Here is a 20620-nt window from a genome sequence, read left to right as displayed (position 1 = left end):
GTCAAAAGAAAACCCTCCATTATTTCAAGGTGGGGGGGATTGCAATCCGTTCTGGATCCCTGCTTTAACTTTTGTCTCCAAAATGACAGTGACATATAATAATAACTAGCATTCATACTGCGGCTTGTGTTAGTAATAAACACTGCTTATCTAGTTAGATATCATTAATCATACCAAAGTACAGTAACCACTTTCATTTGCTTTTTGCATAATTACACGCGCGCACACAATTTTCATTTTCTCAACATGTTTAGGGTCCATGATAAAGGCTAAACCACAAACTTCCTTACACAAAAAGTGCACAATAGCAAACAGTGCACAAGGCAAGGCGTGGTGAACTGTATCACGCACATCTCTCCTTCCACTCCATGGGCTCTGTGCTACCTACCACCCATACCAGTCAGTGGAAGGTGCTGCTTAACTCGACATGAAACGGGTCGCATGCCGCCTTCCACTTCACTCTGTACATTTGGCAGACGTTTCCTCCGTGTTGCTTCTTTGTAGTTTGAAGTTGGCTTTCGTGAAAATTGGGTATAAATTCACATGCTTTGTCTGATCGAATTTTCATAAAAAAGAACATTTGTGTAAAGAGTTAGGGGTGTATTTTTTGGCTCTCCTTTTTTTCTTCTTTTCTGTCGAGCCCTGTTGTCCTTCCTTTACTCAAGTCAGCTCCTGAGCACATCCTGCCGATCTTATTATACACTCTGAAGGGAAGGTAGGATGGGCAAAAATAGAACTGAGAAAAGGCCGCCTGTCTTTGATAAGAAGCCTAAGGGTGGTGGAAGCCAGGAAGAGCAGGGACTATGACTTCCCTTCCAGCTGACAGGAGGGAGGGATCGGGTCTGGAGACGTGCCCAAAGAGCAGGAAGCGCACGGTGGCTTCACACCGTGCAAAGTGCGCAGGGTGGCACTTTGCACGAGGTGCACGTCTGCTGCACCTCCCCCCGGCCGTGCAGGACAGTCTTTCTAGCACAGGTTTGATCTCAAGAGAAAACATCGCAGGGCTCGGATGGGGACAGTGTCGGAAGATCCCATTTCCTTCTAGAGATTGTGCCTTTGGATGTCAGTAGAAAAGTGAATAACTGCAGCCGGTCGTGTCCTTTGCTATAAGCGTGCTAACCCCATTCCTCGTTCAGCATATATGGTGCATGGTGGGGGTTTTTTCCCTCTGTGATTGTGTACTTGTGGGAAGTCATAGAAATGATGCAGCACTTGTCCGATTGCCAAGATCTGCGGAATAAAGAGTCTCTGTGTGGCAGGTCCGGTTGAGACGTTGTGCCCTGCCAAAGCCCACACCATCCACGGCCATCTGGCCCTCTCCTGCCCCATGGGCTCAGGAAGACCGAGTTCCCCTACGGGGACTGGCTAGCCCATGTGAGGAAGTGACACTGAAAGACCTACATCCTGGAGCTCCCCGGCCGACAGAGAGCTTCAGACCGGCCACGCGCTCACTGTTCGGCGGCATGGCGGGGAAGCAGAGCTCTCTGTGCGCTTGAAATAGAAATAACCAACGTGGAAAAAAAGATGAATTAAAAATGAGACTGACAAGGCTGTGTTCAAGTTGGGTACAGACTGCAGAAATTAGGTTCCGATTTAAAGGCTGCAATTGTTTCACACCTGTAATCTGCAAATCCAGCATATTAGGCACCTGGGTTTGTGTATTCCTCCTATTATTCTTCTAGTGATCTTCTCCTTTTTTATAATAACCAGATCGATTCTGAACTTTACCCCACCCAAAACGTTTGATTGAAGTTTTTGGTCTGAATCTTAGCTCTTCGCCGAAGCACATCTTTTTCCAGTTGTGGTCACTGGCATTAGTCTAGCCCCGAGGGCTGTCAGAATGTCCTCAGAATGTGAAATTCCTTCTCTGCACAGCAACTTGCAGGAGCATAAAAAGGCCGAAAATGAAATCCTCACATCCTGCTGTCAGCTGAGATTGCAGACGTCAGCGAGACCTGCCTCGGTCTTTGTGCGCATCAGCCTGATGCTTACAAACAACCCTTTTCCCCGTCTCGGAGCTCTTCAAGGGAGGTGGTGGCTATTTTCTGCAGCTTGCTTCATGCTGCTGTGGTTTTGGGATACTGCTCTGAAGAAACAGAAATTACAGTGCTGAATCTGCTTAATTTCAGAAGGAGAGTGCCGACGGTAGCGCTCCTATATTTAGCCCCACTGTGCAAATGAAGGAGAAGGCTAAAGCGTGATCCAGTTTAGATGTGGAAGGCAAAAGCTATTCCCACACCCCCCCTTTGATGTTCCAGTCTGTCCTGTGTGCTGGTTTAACTGTGCTGGTAATGACAGAATGCACGCAGATATAAATAGTGGAGATGTTTGTTACTGAAATCACACACCCTGACGGCTTTTGTAATCCAGCTGTTTTTGGAAACTTTTTTATGTCTGAAATGAGCTGAACTGTTTTTTTTTTCCTCTTTGCAAGGCTTGAGAAATGACCGAAGTGAGCTAATTTGAGGTGATCTGGCCGCTTGGACCAGCTAAGGGGTTTGAGGGATTGTCATTTTCCTCTTTTGAATTTGGCATCAGCTTGCCTCGACAAAATGATCTTGCGACGGCACACCTGTCTTGAAAAACCCTTGTGAAGCAGCTACTGTGTTTCCTGTGAGAACTCAACAGTAAACTAAAATGGTCGTCTGAGATGCAGCCACCTCCCTCCTTCATCCCCTTTAAGAAGGCAGCCGCCAAGTCCAGATGTAAATACTGCTTCTATTAAAATTATTGGCATGCAATATGACCTCCCTTTTCGGAGATCACTGAGAGTGAATATCATTTGGGTACAACGCCTGAGAATTGGCAACTCACCACTAACTTACATCTCACGGCCGGGACGCCCCTCCTCTGCTCTCTCCCCTTTCCCAGACTAGTTTAATTGTGTGATCTTAGTCTTTTGTCTCCCTCATGGCTGATGGTGAGATTGTTCAAACAACACCCCGCCATCTGTTCTCCTGCTGTGCTCTTTCCACACATTTCTGCAGCGATGTAATGTCCTGCTCCGCCTGCTCTGATCGGCTGCTGCTGCTTCCCTGGTCCACACGGATCCCAGCTCCCTTCGAAGCTACGGAGTGACTCTGGGTCCGCTCTTATTCTGTGAGGTCCCACTGGTCTTCACAGTGAAATCTTTCTTTCGTTGAGGATCATGTCAGATAATGCAGGACGAGTCCAGGTCAGCATGCTTGAAGCACATTTCAAGTACAGGATCCTCAAAAACATCTCTCAATCCGTACTAAGAGGTATGGATTCCACACATCCACGACTCCTGCTTGGCACCAGTTTGCACATGCTGCCCTGTCATATTTAGTCCCTTGCTTCTCGCCAACATGTGCCTGCCTGTTCTCTGATCTGCGAGCCCTAGATTTTCAATAGGGTTCAATGGGGACAAGTTGGCGTCCATAGCATTACTGTCACATGCATGGTTGTCATGTCAGGGTGAGCCTGCAAGAAGGTCATAGAGTCAGCTCTTCAGGGATGCGCAGTTTGGTTGCATCCATCACTTACCAGTGGAGCTCAGTAGTAATTAACACGTCTGCCCAGGCCATCACACATGGGGATCCTCATGGATTGTTCTGCATACGTGCAGCTCAGTTAGGGTTGCTCCGCTGCTGGGTGAGTCCGCCTCAGGTGTTTGTCACCCCATCTCATTCTGGTGTCTCCGTGAACAGGGCTGAACACTGCACCCCTGGGGGGCTGTCTGACCTGCAGAAAGCTGACTTTTTAGTTGGCTCCTTGCGATGGAGAGGCTGAACGCTTGAGGCTGTCGCAGCCTGGTGTTTCTGATGCTGCACCAGGTTGTGAAAATGGTCACGAAGACGGCGCACGATTTGCCAGTCTTGTCAAGGGGTCATGGCTTATGCTCACTGACATCATGCCATGTCATTCATGCATTGTTTGGCTATAATCTTACCAGGATAGAAATTCTTGGCTTTGAGCAACCCAGATGGTGAATACCAGGGCTGACTTAGTCCAGCCTCAAACATACTGATGTCACAAAGATGTTGTTCTCCTGGGAGGTGGGGCATATTTCTTCCTCCGTATTTGTCTTTCTTGATTTCTTTGGCATTCAACAAGTTAAAATTGCCTGTGTCCAGCTAGTCCTCTTACAAAGTAGGCTTTTAGTGCTTATGCAACAACATTACTCAACTCGTATCACAGTCAGCAATCAATGAATAAAAATAGGTTCCTTCATATCCAAAATCCATGTGTTTTTTTTCCTAGTAACATACCTGCACAGTGATAATTTTCTTCTGATGCTGATCATATAATCCAACATAAGTGATATGAACCTAGTGTAATTTATGGTTTACAAAAACATTGAATGGTTTACGCGTTAGTTATAGAGAAAAATATTCATTAATTTATTGCTTGCCAGAAAATAAGATTTTCCTTAAGGGATAGATGCATGGAACCAGACTTCAAATATGAACAGGACCCTGAACCGTTTTGACGCTGAGAACTGAAATTAAACGACCGCCGATTTCACAGCTCAAATGCCTTGTCCTGAAAAAAAAAATCCACTTCAGTTGATGAAGCTAGGAAAGTCGTTAGGAGTTACATAAACCTGCTGTTCATTCTCGTTTCTCCGCCGTTGGGAGCAGGGCATTAACATTATTTCTTGTGGAGAAGAAAAATGCCTGCTGCACACTCCTATCTATTATTAGTTGTGGCGCTGGAAAATTCCTAAGTAAATGCATGAAGAAGTACTGCAGCTCTGCCCAGAGCTCTCACTAATTTGGTGCTCGTGGGCTGGAAAAGTGCAGAGCTGAGCTGAATGGCCGTGGTGTGATTTCCGAGCTGTAACAAGAGCAGGGATGGCAGTGCACACAGGGCTGTTTTTAGGAAGGGCGTATCCCAGTGAGGTGCTGAGCCTTGCCCGAAGTGGGTGCCCAGTTCACACCCTACCCTGCTCAGCCCAGCGGAGGCTGTGGCCTGGTACGTCCTGCCCCCGTCAGGGAAGACTCGGTAGCACGAGCCATGTGACAGAGGCGCAGCGACACTTGTCAAAGGCTTTAATAAACCAAGACTATTGGCTTCCCAGCCCTTCCAGGCTGTGAGGATGTCATGTGTTGTCGGGGCTGATGTGTGCAGCTGTTTTCTGCAGCCTCGAACTCGCACAAAATGTCCCGATTCATTAAAAAAAGTGCTTGGCGCTGCAGGGCTCTCTCGTGCACAGGGGGTGATTAGAGATGTAATAATAGAAATCATGTCCTCGCATGAACTGAGCTTTGACTTCATTGGCTTTTCTGTTTTTGCACGTACCATGTACTGACCTTTTTTAAATAAGATTTTTCTGAAAATTTTAGGATCCTTTTTATCCCTTGTAGGAGGATTATGGAGCACGTCACGTCGCACATAATCTTCTCACCGACATCTCATAATTCGTTTGCTTATTTGTCATTTACGGATATGTTTTACACAGGCCATGCATGGGAGGCACGTCTATTGTGAGGGGAGCCTTGCAGGTTCAACTCCCGCTGCTTATTTTGAAAAGAAGAAAGTATCGAATGGGTTTTTCCCTATCTGATAGCGACAGTCCTGGGGTTTGTAGCAGGGTTGTCTGTGGCCCGGGTTCAGCTGGAATCCTCTGGGCTCCGGCCTGCCGGAGGGAGTGTAGCTCGAGTGGGTGAGGTTTAACAGATTCCTGCTGTGTGTTTCAGCTACGCCCTGGCGGACGAGGCCTACCGGTCCCTGCGAGATCAAGACAAGGACCAGTGCATCCTGATCACTGGAGAGAGCGGAGCAGGGAAGACAGGTACCGAAACGCCCGGCCACTCTCGCCTCTTCCTCTTCTGTCGGGGCTGAGCTCAAATCCCGTCTTTCTGTCCCAGTTCACTTCTGCGATTAAATGGATTTAGCAACATAAGAACAATTACTAAAAGACCACGCCATTGGGTCCATCCGGCTTATTTGATTTTTTTTATATAGCTAATTAATCTGAGGATCTCATCCATCTTGTTGCAGACTCCCACAACCCTTTGTGTAAAGAAGTTGTCCCGCTGTATTAAATGCCCTTCATGCTTCCAGTCCAGCTTTCTGGTTTGTGTTTCACTGTTGTTTCATAGGAAGGGAAATAGATTTGGAATTGGGCTGGAAATCGATTTTTAAGATTGATTTAATTTGTTTATGTTAATCAACCAAACTGAGGCATGAGAACAGGAATTGACCCTTTTTCCTGCTGTTTTTTTTGGTTTTTCATTTGTTTTTTGTCTTCAGCCAGGCTTGTAGGGGAAGTAAGACATCAAAAATGATGTGCTTTTATGATACAGATAAGAAATCGTTGCTGTATGTCCTGACACCAGTGTGCTGCAGTGCTCTACCCTGATTTTCCCCATCCCTTCTAGAGTTTCAACAACCCATTAACATTTCTGTTAAGTTACTTTTTTTAAAGTGTGTTGAAATAATTCCATTGTGTTTTATTACCTCCTGTCCTGCTGTTTCTAAGAATACAGCCACCTCCGCACATGTGCATGAAGAGAGAACTGGTATTTACGTACCGCCAGCTTCCCGTTTTTAGAACTTGGCCGGTGATGTTAACTGCAGGTGAGGGCCACATGTCTGGGCCTGAGTGAGATGCACTGACTGCTGGGAGCCATCCTGGTTTAAAGAGCTGTCCGCCTTCTTCCTCGGTACGGAGGCCTCATATCTGTGTCTCTGCTGGACGGCTCCGCCTGCCGGTCCTCTCTGAATCGCAGCTCCCTGCAGAGCGCTGGCCCTGCTGCCCTCGGAGCCCTGCTGCGGGTCCTCTTCCTCAACCCCATAAAGAAATGAGAAACAGCCCTGCTGTAGCAGCATTGCAGTCAACTCCAACTTTCACTTATACATGGTGTAGAAGCCCTTTTAGAATGATTTTTCCCCATATACCCTCACAAAACTGCCTGAAGAGTTCTATATACAATGGCTATTAAAAAAACAAGTTAAGAGTAAAAGCTAAGCCCTTTGTCAGACACTTAAGAGCTGCGCTGTGCAGTCTGCTTGTGTCGTATGGAGTAAATACCCTGACGCACTTTTTGTATGATCTCACTGTTTAACTTCACTCCATCCGCGCTGACAGTGGCTTTTATGGCAGGTCTGGGCAGAGACTTTGGCCCCGTGCTCTCAGCCACACCGCCTGTACCTAAATCTAAAGTTCCAGGGCGGCCCTGTCTAGCACAGAGAGCCTAGAAGGCAAAGACTGATTCGCTGAAGCCCCAGTCTTCCAGCAGGCGTCTTAATATCTGAACTATGTGATTTACAAGTGGAGCTGCCATATGAGCTCATTAAATGTGCCTCAGGCTTTCTAAGCAGCTGTAATACATGTAGATACCTGCAGCTTTAAACAAGTGCAAGACGTCAGCAGAACAAACTCTGCCGATTTTGTTATGCAGGTATGGGCCTCCAGATCCTCCTACCAGCCACCGTCTTGACCTTCAGCAAGGCTGGAGCCTTCTAAACTTATGTTCTTCTAAATAATCAAACATGATTTGGTTTGGCAAGGACGATGTCAAATAAGTCGAGGTTTTGCTGCACCGTAGTTACACTGATGTCACACCCGTGAGCACATGGCTCTTCACTCCTGCTGTGCAGACTGCCAGTCCGCTCCAGTGAGAAGTTTCTGTGCTCGGTGATCCAGGCCGCGACTGTTTAATTTGAGCCTCAACTGATGCATGCTGGGAGCCACCCGAAATCTGTTCCTCACCGTAGGATCACAACTGTCAGCGTAGCATGGTGTTTGTATTGAAAGGTTTAGTTGACAGGTTATTACTGAGCACAGTAGGGGATTGATCCCAAGATGGTTTTGTAGTAAACTGACTGGTCCAGATTATGCAATCTCCTTTAGTAGTAACGAAGGCCCTGCAGGGAAAGGTGCCGGGAAAGAGAGGTCAGTTGGCCACACTGCAGTGACGAGCTGATACAAAGTCATCCGGTGCGGATCGGTGAGTTAGCGTGCGGCTCGGCCTGCCTGTCAGATCGGGATGTGCACTCCTGCCCCCAGACTGCCAGGAGGCCTGTGTGGGAAGATGGAGGTGGATGGCTGTAGAGACAGTTTTGCCTCAGTAGTTATTTTTTTCTGCTGGAATGCGGCTTTCCCTGGAGGCTCAGCTGTGCCCCTATCTGGGTCTGTCTCACTGGCGCTCAGCTCCTCTGTCTTACCGCTTAAGTTCTCCTCCGGCTGTCTCGTCCTTGTCGGTCTCTTCGATGTTCACGGAATGAGCACGAGGAGCAAAGACATTAACGGAGATTCGAAAGCCATGTCGGTCACTGATAAGTGCAAACGATTACAGTTATTTTTACAGTTAGTCTCCAGCGCAGGAGGAAATCGTGTAGAACTGGGTGAATTAGAACTGTATGAGTCCCCTGTTGTGATCCCATGCCCTTGTTTTACTGAGCAAGAACATTCCCCTGTGCAGTGGGCTTTGTTGTTTTTTTTTAAATAAGCTTTAATTAAGTGCAAGATCTCAACAATATGTCTCATGGTTGGTTATATTGTGCAGTACAGTATATTAATAACCACAGGTATAAAGGCTTGATACAGCACCTGCATATAATCAACGCTGCTTTCCATCAACGATTAATATGTTCCAGACGTACCTGTGGATAGTGGGGGTCCTTGAGGCAGAAACGTCCGAGCTCGGACACAATGGGGATCGCCTGCCCCAAGCTCGTAGGGGGCAGTGGTCAACATTAACAGCCTTGAAATAAAAGAGCTCTTTGCAGAATTCGCATTTTTAATGATTTCCATGGAAGTAGTGCCTTATTTCATTTATACTGAGTTCTTAGCCTTTTAGTTTTTTCATTGCTTAAGCTCATCCGTGTCTGTGCGGATTGGTCACCTGTAAAGATGTCCTGAACGAGCCCTTCCTGTCACCTTTCTCCTCCAGCGTGTTCGTCCTTTCAGGTTTGACCTAAGCTGCCCTGTCCTTGCGCAGACCGCAGCGACACCGAGCGCAGGGGGAGTTTTTAAGGTCTCCTTTTCTCCCCTGGGAGGGCTAGAGAGTTGCTGCGAGGTGTTAATTACAGAACGGGGCAACAGATCTGCCGGACTCGCTCTCAGGAGAGCCCGGTTTTCCACAGCTCGTCGGCTCAGGGCCGCGGGGACAAATCTCCAGTGCCTCTTTACCACGAGAACCTTAACAAAAGTCTCTCTCGACTGAAAGACGTGTGGGTTGAAAGCTGTACTTTCCTCTTCTGGCACAGCGGCATCAGAATTGAAAAGCACACCACATTTAAGTGTCTCGGCTGTATTCTAGCTTGTCTCTTCCATATAAGAGGGCTATGTAAATGATGCCTACTGTACATGCCAGGTCTTAGCTATTGTTTCTTGGCCTTTTATCATACTCATTTAGCTGTTTTAACTGCTCTTTGAACATTGTCTGGATTTGACAGCTAAATTGACATCTGGTGCCTGCAGCCTTAAAAGCAAAGCATGGCTTTATTGTTCAGGAGGTGCTATTGTAGACATTTTCTCTCTTTCACCTTTACTGTTCCACGCAAGCTGGAAACGCCTGACGGGTACACTGCACTGCCAGCGGCCACTGCGTGCAGTAGGTGTTAAAATACCTTTTGTCCTGAGAAAGAAGTTTTGAAGGGCAATGAAGCTAAGCACTGGTTAAGTTTGAAGATGGGCAGATTGTACGCAGGCTCCTGGACAGCAGGACGCCAGAAGGAGGTTCAGAAAAGTGAAGGTGTGGGCATATCACATGGGGCAATTGGCATTTTAAATAAACACTATAACAAAGCCGTGGCTCAGCTTTCTAAATCACATTGCAGATCTATTCACAGTGTGTATTAGATTAAGTTGGTATGAAACTTTTTTTTTTCAAGCCTCATTGGAGATCTGAATCTGATTAAGCGCCCACACAGTGCTGCCACCCAACCCCCTTCTCCCGGCAGGATGTCGAGACTTCAGATTGCCTCTCATCACAAGACTGTGCTCTGCTCCTTCCCCTCTCCAGCGGCGCATCGCTGTTAACCCTTCCTCGCTATTCAACTGGCTCTTTGCCTTTACATTTGGTTTTCTGGATTAGTCTTAAGACGAGAATGAAACCACGTGTGTGTGTGTCTACATCACTTCCCCCACCAACACTCCTCCTTCCCTCTTTCTCTCTTCTTTCAACCCCTCCCCATCTCTCCTTGTCATTAGAAGATCAAACGGTTAGAAATGAGGCCATTCAGCTCCTCTAGCCTGTTTGTTAGTAGTTAGGTGGTCTGGGGATCCCCTTCAGCTGTGTGTGGACTAAGACATTAGGATGTCACCGTCGCCCACATGGCTAGGTACCTTGTTCCATTCTCCCACAACTCTTTGTGTAAAGAGTTCTGAGCCTTAAAAGCACTTCCACTTTGTTTCCGCTTTTGTCCACTAGCTGGTGTTTTACTGTTCATTTTAAAGATGTCCACTGGTATTCTCTCTCTTCCTGTTCTTGTATTCTTGCCCTTTTCTCCTCAATGACATGGGAAGTATCACTGGTCACAATGTGCTGCTTTTCTGTGTCAAGTATGTGGGTCTGTGTTGCTCCGGCCCTGCTGCCCTCTCTGAAGGTCACGGTCATGTTGCTCTACAGACTGAAGGAGCGCTCACTTCCCAGCAGCCTTCACAGCTGTCTCTCTGCTCATTTTCATTCTGTCTCAGCTTATCGTTTTCCCACTGTTACCTAGTGCAAACTAATTTCTTCACCCAGGACGGCTGGAAACCTGTCCAGCCCTGAAATGACGTGAGAGCTACTTTGTGGAGCGGCAGCGATTATACTGTCTGCACATCCACAGCCGATTCACTTACCAGACATTCCCAACAAGCTGCCACATTCCATCTTCTACAAGCTTATTTGATCCTTTTTTTATTCTTCTTTTAAAGTTTTACAAATTCCCCTGCTCAATTTTACCTTTCGGAATTCTGGTTTTAACTTCTGCATCTAAAGAAGGTTTGACTTCTAAAGGCTACAGTATAAAGGTAACTTAAAACACCCCATGGATAAGCACCTGTAACCTGGAGTTTAAGCCAGTTAAGTAAATAGATTATTCAGTTAAGTCGTTAAGAGCTTAGGTGGCGTGAAAACCAGACGGGGAATGGTTTCGTTACCGGAGCAGGCGTGGCTGTCTTTGGCTGAATCAGGGCTGCTCTGCCCGCATCCGCTCCAGTCTGCTCCAGTCCACGGTTTTGGTACAGCCAGTCCCTTCATTACTGAATGGATCGTCATCAGGAATCGGTTTAACAATGAAGGTGCTGGTTGTGCCCAAGGGCCGTGCAGGAGCCGCCAGGAAGGGCTGCGGGGAGCGAGGGGGAGCTGTGCCCTGAGCCCGGCCTGTCCTGTGTGTGTTGCAGAGGCCAGCAAGCTGGTGATGTCCTATGTAGCGGCTGTGTGTGGGAAAGGCCAGGAGGTGAACAAGGTGAAGGAGCAGCTGCTGCAGTCGAACCCGGTGCTGGAGGGTGAGTACAGGACAGCTCCGGTCCAGCAGGGGCCAGCAGGGCGCTCCCAAGCACTGTGCTGCATGAGTTCTCTGCCTCCTCTGGAGGATCGGAGAGAGTTTTTCTGCTCCTGATTTTCCAGTTTCGCCACTACCTTTCTTACCTTTGCCTTTATTTTTTCAAAGTTATTTATTCCACCTTCGCAAGCTTTTAACCTTTATCCCTGTTCGCTAGTCTACACATTTAAGCAATAACACACAGAAACCTGTATAAAGGTTGTTCCCAGTCCTTTTGGTTGGTAGATGTTTTACCTGATGATTTCTGAATGCTCTCCTATTGCAGACCTTTCCATTGCACCTTACTTAGTCCTGTTTCATTACTATTAAATAGTACACGGGTTCCCAGTTCTAGTCTCCAGGATCCTCATACCCACTGGATCCCATTCCAGCCCACCCCAGCTCATTACTGACCTAAATCTCTGCATCATCTGATGCCACATGGCCACTCCAATCATAAGGGATCCCTTATGTAAGTGTTTATCGGTTCAAAAGCTAAACACGCCTTTAGTTACTTATAAAGCTCAATACATGTTACAAGACAACCTCTAGCATGTTTAGAAACTAGAAACGGAGTTCAGATCAATCCAGTTCTTAGTTTCGGTAAAAGTTGAATTGCATAACTGAGAGCTCAGCTGAAACAAAAAACCTGCGGTTTTGGGTGACCCCAGAACCAATGCCGGGAAGCCCTGTTCTGTACCATATTCAGTGTTGAGCTGTGTTACTCTTTCGTACTGCAAGATCTCTGGCAAATGAAACTGTTTAATTCCTTTCACCCCCTCTGCTGCATCTGGACATCTGGATTACACGTCTGTGTTGAAAGAACATGACCATCTGTGGTCTTGTAAAACCTTTTCACACTGAGCAAACACCTGGAGCCCCGTGCCACTTACAAACAGCCACTGCCTTCGCTTCTAGCGATTCAGTTCCTAGCTTCTGAACGAGCTGCTCGAGTGTGATGCCGTGAGGGGCACCTGTAGAAAGCATCTTAGTTCATGTCCCCTTTTTGCTTTACCTTTTCCCAAGGAAGTGAGTGCGATCAACATGCACGCGTTTACATGTGCGGAGGTGGTCCGAATGCATCAGTGGCCTGCAGGGTTTAATTGTACTTCCATGCTGCAAAGGTTGAGTGAAAGAGCGAAACAATGTGCTTTTCCCACATTGCCTGGAATAAAAGTTGCCATGTGAAGTTGAGGTTCCTCTCACCCACAATAAACGGACTCCACCAGAAAGCTGGCAGTGTCATCCTAGAGCACATCTCCAAGATTTGGAGGAACCACTCTGATACAGTGACAACAACGGCTGCTAACACAATTGCGCATCGTAGAAGACCCATAAACCAAGTCGTAGTCATCAGGAAACTGCTGGTGTCCAACATGGGATCCCTTATGATTGGAGTGGCCATGTGGCATCAGCGTCATCTCCAGACATGAGGCGTCCTGCGGATCTGTCATCTTGGAACTGGAATCAGTCATTTTCTGGCTCGCCGTATCACCAGCTTTTAACACAGCTGAGCACCAGTGGAAGTAGATTGAAGTAGATACAGTACATCAGAGTGGACCACAGCCTAGGGTATAAATTGTTGGTAAATGATACAACGACGTCGCAGCCCAACCTTGAGGCGCAAACCCTCCGTCAGTGTTTATCCTGAGTCGTGAGCAGGCGTGCCATGAGTGTTTTCCTGCAGCATCACGCTGTAACACTGCGGCAGCATGTAACATGAGACACCCCCAATTCCCGCTCCGTCACATCTGTAACAGTTTAGCTTCTGTGAGTAATGACCCATGAGGTAGAGACACTCCGCGAAGGCCTGCAGACTTCCTGCAGTGAGCTGGGAACATTGCAGCGCTATCCCCAGAGCTCTCGTTAACTGCGTGCTTGGGCTTTCATCGCGAGTTCTCATCTACCCATGACGGGCTGAAGCACACGTTGAACGTTGCTGCTGAGGAGCTTCTCCACGCCCCCCAAACTGCCCAGGGTAGCCCTCCACGAGTGAGCCACTCCAGAGAGCGGGGCAGTGCCCAGGGTGTTCACACACTCACTCCAGAGAGAGAGAGGGGCAGTGCCCAGGGCGTTCACACACTCACTCCAGAGAGAGAGAGGGGCAGTGCCCAGGGCGTTCACACACTCACTCCAGAGAGAGAGAGAGGGGCAGTGCCCAGGGCATTCACACACTCACTCCAGAGAGAGAGAGAGGGGCAGTGCCCAGGGCATTCACACACTCACTCCAGAGAGAGAGGGGCAGTGCCCAGGGCATTCACACACTCACTCCAGAGAGAGAGAGAGGGGCAGTGCCCAGGGCATTCACACACTCACTCCAGAGAGCGGGGCAGTGCCCAGGGCATTCACACACTCACTCCAGAGAGAGAGGGGCAGTGCCCAGGGCATTCACACACTCACTCCAGAGAGCGGGGCAGTGCCCAGGGCATTCACACACTCACTCCAGAGAGAGAGAGGGGGGCAGTGCCCAGGGCATTCGCACACTCACTCCAGAGAGAGAGAGAGGGGCAGTGCCCAGGGCATTCGCACACTCACTCCAGAGAGAGAGAGAGCGGGGCAGTGCCCAGGGCATTCACACACTCACTCCAGAGAGAGAGGGGGCAGTGCCCAGGGCATTCGCACACTCACTCCAGAGAGAGAGAGGGGCAGTGCCCAGGGCATTCGCACACTCACTCCAGAGAGAGAGAGGGGCAGTGCCCAGGGCATTCACACACTCACTCCAGAGAGAGAGAGGGGCAGTGCCCAGGGCATTCACACACTCACTCCAGAGAGAGAGAGGGGCAGTGCCCAGGGCATTCACACACTCACTCCAGAGAGAGAGAGGGGCAGTGCCCAGGGCATTCGCACACTCACTCCAGAGAGAGAGAGAGGGGCAGTGCCCAGGGTGTTCACACACTCACTCCAGAGAGAGAGAGAGGGGCAGTGCCCAGGGCATTCACACACTCACTCCAGAGAGAGAGAGGGGCAGTGCCCGGGGTGTTCACACACTCACTGCAGAGAGAGAGAGAGCGGGGCAGTGCCCAGGGTGTTCACACACTCACTCCAGAGAGAGAGAGAGAGGATACACAGACAATACACACTAGCTGAATATTTGACCAAAATAAAAAATAACAAACAGAAACAGACCCTGACGAAGTACAGGCTCAGTGACCACAACCTGGCCATAGAAACTGGGCGACACAGGCAAACCTGGCTGCCCAGAGAGGACAGGCTGTGCTCCCACTGCCAGCAGGGAGAAATAGAGACAGAGGTGCACTTCCTACTGCACTGTGACAGATACTCTGGGATTAGAGAAACACTCTTCCCGAAATTCAGAAATCTAATCCCAGAGTTCCCACTCCTGCCAAAACCACAACAGGTCCCAATCCTACTGGGTAGATCTGTAGATTTTATTTGACTTCTATTTTTTGTTTTGTTCTATGTTAATTTTATTATTTTTATTTGCTTTGGCAACACTGATTGTACCCATCGGTCATGCTAATAAAGCACCTTGAACTGATCCCTAGTTAATACTCCAAATGATATTTAAATTGTGAGACTCTCCAATCACTTATGTTTTCTGGGGTGTTTCTTCTCAGAGCTCAGTTGAATGACATGTTATTCTGTTTCTTATTGTTGTTGTCGCTGTCTTTCCCCCACTCCCTCTAGCTTTCGGAAACGCCAAGACCGTGAGGAATGACAACTCATCTCGCTTCGTAAGTATCTCCTGGCTGTGTTTGTTTTCCAGCCCTTTCGAACAGGCCGCTGTTTGCTGAAGATAACTCAGTGCAGAGACCTTTGGCCTGCGTGGTGTGTCGACTGCAGTGTCCCGCAGTTGGTGAGAAGGGAATGAAAACGACTGGTAGTAAAATACTGCGCGCGTTGCCCCGAGAAACAAGTATGAATCTGTGAGGCCTGTGTTTGCCTGGGGTAGGCGTGTCCCAGAGCATTGTCCTGCACTGAAGGACTGCAGAACAGGGCGCTACGAGCAGCTGTAGTTCACGTTCAATACTTTATTGCCGTAACAACTACTTACGTAGAATTTGTGTTTGGGGACCTCATACAATTGAAGACGGGCAATAAAAATGTACAACGTAAAGCCGATAATAAACAGCATCCGCCCAGCATGTTAACACACACAGTAATAAAATAAATAGCAGTGTGGCGGTGAGGCCTGAGGGAATCGCACTGAGCCATGCAAGAAGATCCTGCCCTGTACTGGGAAAGGGGGAGGGAGGCACTTGTCCAGGTTCTGCAATCCAGCGTCGTGGGTTCGAGCCCGGGTCAGGTCACCTGCGGTCTCGACACAGCGAGTGGAGGGGTGAGGTGGGATCTGCCGACTCTGGGCCAGCGCAGCGCCCCCTCTGCGGGCTCCCTGGCTCATGCAGGGGTGAGGAGCTGGAGGTCCAGGGTGGGCAGGTCCTGGGGTCCCCTGCGGCCGCAGAAGTGAGAAACACCGTTTGAGACTCGGGCGAGGGGAATAAAAAAGGAACTGGCGGTTTCTAACAAAAAATAGACTTCAAAAACTGTTTGCCAGGCCATGCCCTCTTGTCCACCCTGTCTTTCTTCGCCAGCTCACCTTTCCCCTTCTTGAGAGTCTTACCGAACGGGGTCTGGCTTTATGCCCTAATTCACACCCTGAGCTGGGGGCCAGTAACAGAATGAAAAGGGTGACGATGATAGGCGACATGGCGTTCATGAGCGAGTGAGGCTCAGGGTTAAACTTACACCTGGTGGAGCAGGCCAGGCACGAGCACAGTGCTGGGGACACACGGCCCTGCGTTGCCCTCTCCGGGCTCTGTTTGCCTCTGCTTCACCTGCTCTTTAATAAGCAGCTCTGGCTGGCTGCCTGCCTTGCTCCTGCCCCGAGAGGAAACTAATGCACACCAGACAGCGCGCTCAGTGGGAGTGCCTTTCCGAAAGCACTCTGCCTGAACTGTTTGGAGAGTACCTGTCAGCTTCGTATTGACTTTTCTCTGCAGCAGGGGCCATGCTTGAAGTGATCTTTGCCTGCTAATGGGTGCGGGATTAGCAGCAGAATTATAGGCTAGTGTTTCGGAAAACTGCATGGTCAGACACTTCAGTGCAGCCTGTAAGATTCCCCCCACCCCACCCACCCCCAGGAGACAGCACCATGAAGCACTTTTTTGTTCATTTTCCTTTTGCAGTTTTTTTTCTTGATGCAGAAGCACAGTTCTACGGCAATATTCTAATTGTTTTTCCCAATCCTGGTAAATTTGGCATTTTTTCTAAGATAAAAAATAGCTTTCTAGCTGCTTAAAGGAGAAGATTTTGCCAATGAACACCTGACAGTGTCAATTAAATGTGATTAGTAAATGTGACGATCAGACAACACTTCGCATAGTTTACTTGGAGTAGTTGAGGGTTTGATGTAGACGACCTGATCATTGTGAGTTAAAGATTTTTATTTAATCTAAGTTTCTGCTCATTCACACATAGCTGTTTTAATAAGAGTCAAGTTTGTTATAATAGAAAGCGCTAGAGGAGGCTTGGTCAATTGGTCATGTGTTACACATTGCACATCAGGGTGCATACGTGGAGAATATATTGATTACGAACCAGGCCAGCCATTCAGACTGTATGTGTGTATGTCCTCTGTATGTTGGCATTGTCTGTGTTTAATACATGGAGAACAGGAAGAAACGTTAATGAATTTTCTCTGTTGTTCTGTCCGGATCAAAAGCTGGGTTTGTTAAACAAGTTAATTCAGGGCATTGCAGTCCTGGAGTTTGAGATTCTGACAAATGCATTGCTGAAACTGCCTGAGAACCTGTGTTTGTGCTTCTGCAGGGGAAGTACATGGACATAGAGTTTGACTTCAAAGGCGACCCCCTGGGCGGAGTGATCAGCAACTGTGAGTACCAGCTCTGCATGCCAGCTCATGCCCACCTGGCAATCCTGCACAGCAGCCCCAGTCTTCACCCCAGCGGGGCATCGTACAGTCTGCAGCTGTTTGTCATCGCCACGGCGTAGCTTTAATTAAATTTTTTTGCTTTAATTATCTTTAGCAGTAACATAACAGGATAACTCATGATCGTATCGATAAATGGCACCGTCTGCTGCGACAGTAGATTCTTCATAGGCTGGGCGGAACATCGCTGTAGGAAATTGTGAAGTTCCGCTTTTTTTTTGGTCTCCATTATGGTTCGCAGGTCGCGTAGCTTGTCTTGAAAAGGTTGTTAGAGCGCAGGAAGGGTTTCAAACGGGAGGCCCATCCAGTTCTTTTGGTTACTAGTTGCTAAGCGATCCTAGGATCTCTTGGGAACAAACTGTGCTGCTGTTTCTTGAAACACGGTATATTTCTTTACTGCCTTCTTGAAAGAAGCAAATTTATCGGCTCCAGCACCTTGCCCGCTCGTGCTTCTTCCATACTCCCACAACCCTTTGTTTAAAGAAGAAAGTGCCTCCTTTTGTTGGATGTTGTTTGGAAACAGTTTCCCCTTGTGCCCACTTGCTGTTGTTGAAGTCCAGCAGGTGTATAACCATGTATTCCCAGTATAACCATGGACCTTGTGTGGCCTCAGTTAAAGAGGGGCTGCAGACAGCCATTTCAATGGCCGGTGTGTTTTTAGAAGTTGAATGCCTGTTATCTGTATGTGGCTGTGTGATGAGCTGGCGTCCTGGGGGAGGGTCTCACCCTGTGAGGGTTAAACTACCACTCTGCACTGCTCTCTGACTCGGGATTACCCTGACGCCTCGCACCAACGAGTCTGTCACTTTTCCGAAGACCAGTTTCATTCCTAATGCTGCTGTAGTGGAAGGATGTTCCAGCAAGGAATTTCTGAGACTTGTATTGGATTAGCCAGTAAGGCAGCATCCCCATCTTAGCTGGTTTTACAGATACGGGAAGCTGAATAGGCCTGTGTTCCGAGCAGTTCAATACAGGTCGTGGGTGTTTTGAACTGGGCCAGCGATGCAGAGTCCAAGCCCACAGCGCGCTTCAGCCCTCTGAGAGCAGGAGAGAGCACCGGATGTAGCTCGTGATCTGTGGCACAGACTTGGAACCTGCTTGCTGGGGCGTATGCATGAATCCAGCTCTCTCGTCGTATCGTGCTAAACTCTCGTGCATCAAGTAGAAGAGTTTACTCATCTCCTCATTTCACACGTACACTGTATTAGTTTTATCACAGTGTTCATTTCATGCAGAATTCTTCCAGTTCACTGACTGGAAGGTACTGGCCGCCCACTCTGCTCTCGAGCTGGCTGAGCAGTGTGTGGACTGTGGACAGCATGCTGGGTTGCTGCACTGGTGTAGATGGTCTCCACTCTGCTCTGAGCTGCAGGGTGGACAAACGTTGCCGAGCCTGTCAGTGTGCACATGGGTTACACTACCAGCCAGTGAAATGGACCCCCCCCCACATTAATTGGCAAATGCAGTTAGCGGGACGTCCTGTAGAAACTGTGGTTGCGGATCCCACAGCAATGTGGCATCGGCCCAGCAGCGGATTTCGAACGAAATAATCTTTTTTCTTTGCTTAATTGCATATTAATGAGTTATACGCATTTATCTTTGATTCTCTACACACCCCGCCCACCTCTTACAGATCATAATTAGCTTAGAAGCAAACCTGACAGTGTGGGTTTAGAATTGTTCTTCCTTTCAAGTCTGTGCCTATGAATTATTAAATATTGTGAGACTCCTGTGGTTGCTCTGCCCTGCTGATAGGAAACTTCTCCTGAATGCCTGATTTATGCAAACAGACTGCCGCTGAACTTTTGTTTTTGTAGATAAAATAGGACGAGCAGTTTATTTTTTTTGAGGATATTTCTTCAAAGGCTACCAGCCAAACCTTGGCTCTCTCACACACGGGAGCATCTTTTTTCCAGCGTTGCCCGAATTTTGCTCAACATTCTCATGGGTGACGTGCAAACATTGCAAAAGACCATATCGGTACCAAGGCGAAGAGAGTTTGGTATTTAAAAACGTGGAGTTCTTTTTGCACTGGGGCAAAATCTTTAGGAAGTTGTCTTGTTTGTGACTGACTGGGCTGTTTGCTGATCCGACATTCTTGTGGACAGAAAAAAAGGTTGTGTGCATAAAAGGTCGCATTTGTTTCTCAGAGGGAAAATAATGCTTGCTGTGGGTGAACACCGTTTTTTTATACTGTGAAACTGGAAACTGTATGAAAAACATGTCTGAGACGCTGTGCTCTATACTGCATTCAATGTGTGGGTGGAACTATGAGGCAGCGTGCCAAGTTTCCCTGGGGAAGTTTCTCCAAGAACACCTTCAGCTGCCTTACCCTTTAGAGTGGAGGCTGTTTGTAGAACCTGCAGCAACATCTGATGTTCTATTATAATAAAAAATAATGTAGCCTCCACAGCAATTGTACGAAAAACAAAAAATGAAATTTGATTGTTACCGAGTTGTAGGGCACAGAAAGTAAGCACAATCTTCAAGTTGCTAAGGGCTGATTAATAGTACCCCCATTTTCTGAAGTGGAGGTCACGAGGCGTGGTTTAAAATGTAACTTCTAAGCTCCTGCAGAGTTCCAGACGAGAGTGGGCAGACTTCCACGTTTCATTCATTTAACGGATAATTTGGGGGACAGAAGGGAAGGGAAAATATCCGTTATTTGTTGAAGTTGGAAATGCTAAGGATGCTGGGATTTGTGGTACTGGGGACCCCACCAGGGTGTGGAAAGTGGAGTCAGTGCCAGAGGACTGATGCACATCAACCCACAGTTCCCTATTGCAGCATAAAGAGAGAGGGTTAACCACACACGCACAGTCCTGCTGTTCCGGGGAAGCAGCCTGTCTCCCTCTCTGTGTCCTTCCCAGCTTTTCTTTTGTATTGTCTATATACAGACCCCAGGGAAGTCATGATGTGGGGAACATCACTGGAAATTAGTTTTTAATTTTCAGTGAACAATTTCAACTAGACTGAGCCAAGTATTAATAGCTGCCTAGAGGGGAAGCTTCATGTATCCCTGGTGCCTCAGCAGTTATTTGTGCGTGTTTTGGGTGGCGGTCTTCTTCTACAGCAAGGATGTTCATTTGTAGCTCTTGACCCTGCTGGGATGTGTCCATATGGGTGATCTCCCTCTCTCTCCTCCTCTCCGTTTCCTCACTCGGTTCAGCTCATTGCTCTGCAGCCCGGCCTTAAGGACTGTTCGGACTGTTGTTGTGGAGCTGGGCTTGTAGGTGGGGCGAGCTGTCCCGGAGCTGGTTTCTCCTG

The 20620-nt window shown here is 48.1% G+C and overlaps 1 protein-coding gene across 6 annotated transcripts in view; it reads left to right on the top strand.

Moving 5' to 3' along the window:
- Window positions 1-20620, top strand: part of myo1b (myosin IB) — a 95805-nt gene that overhangs the window by 38898 nt on the left and 36287 nt on the right. For all 6 annotated transcript variants that reach the window (XM_069197218.1, XM_069197221.1, XM_069197220.1 and 3 more), the window contains exons 4-7: window positions 5664-5758; window positions 11303-11407; window positions 15091-15137; window positions 17233-17296. In XM_069197218.1, coding sequence (XP_069053319.1) covers window positions 5664-5758; window positions 11303-11407; window positions 15091-15137; window positions 17233-17296 — 311 coding nt within the window. The remainder of the gene's footprint in view (window positions 1-5663; window positions 5759-11302; window positions 11408-15090; window positions 15138-17232; window positions 17297-20620) is intronic.

This window comes from Lepisosteus oculatus, chromosome 12 (genome assembly GCF_040954835.1).
Source record: "Lepisosteus oculatus isolate fLepOcu1 chromosome 12, fLepOcu1.hap2, whole genome shotgun sequence".
NCBI classification, from domain to species: Eukaryota; Metazoa; Chordata; class Actinopteri; order Semionotiformes; family Lepisosteidae; genus Lepisosteus; species Lepisosteus oculatus.
Note: the sequence above shows the minus strand (reverse complement) of the source record. Positions and strands in the feature narration are given on the sequence as shown.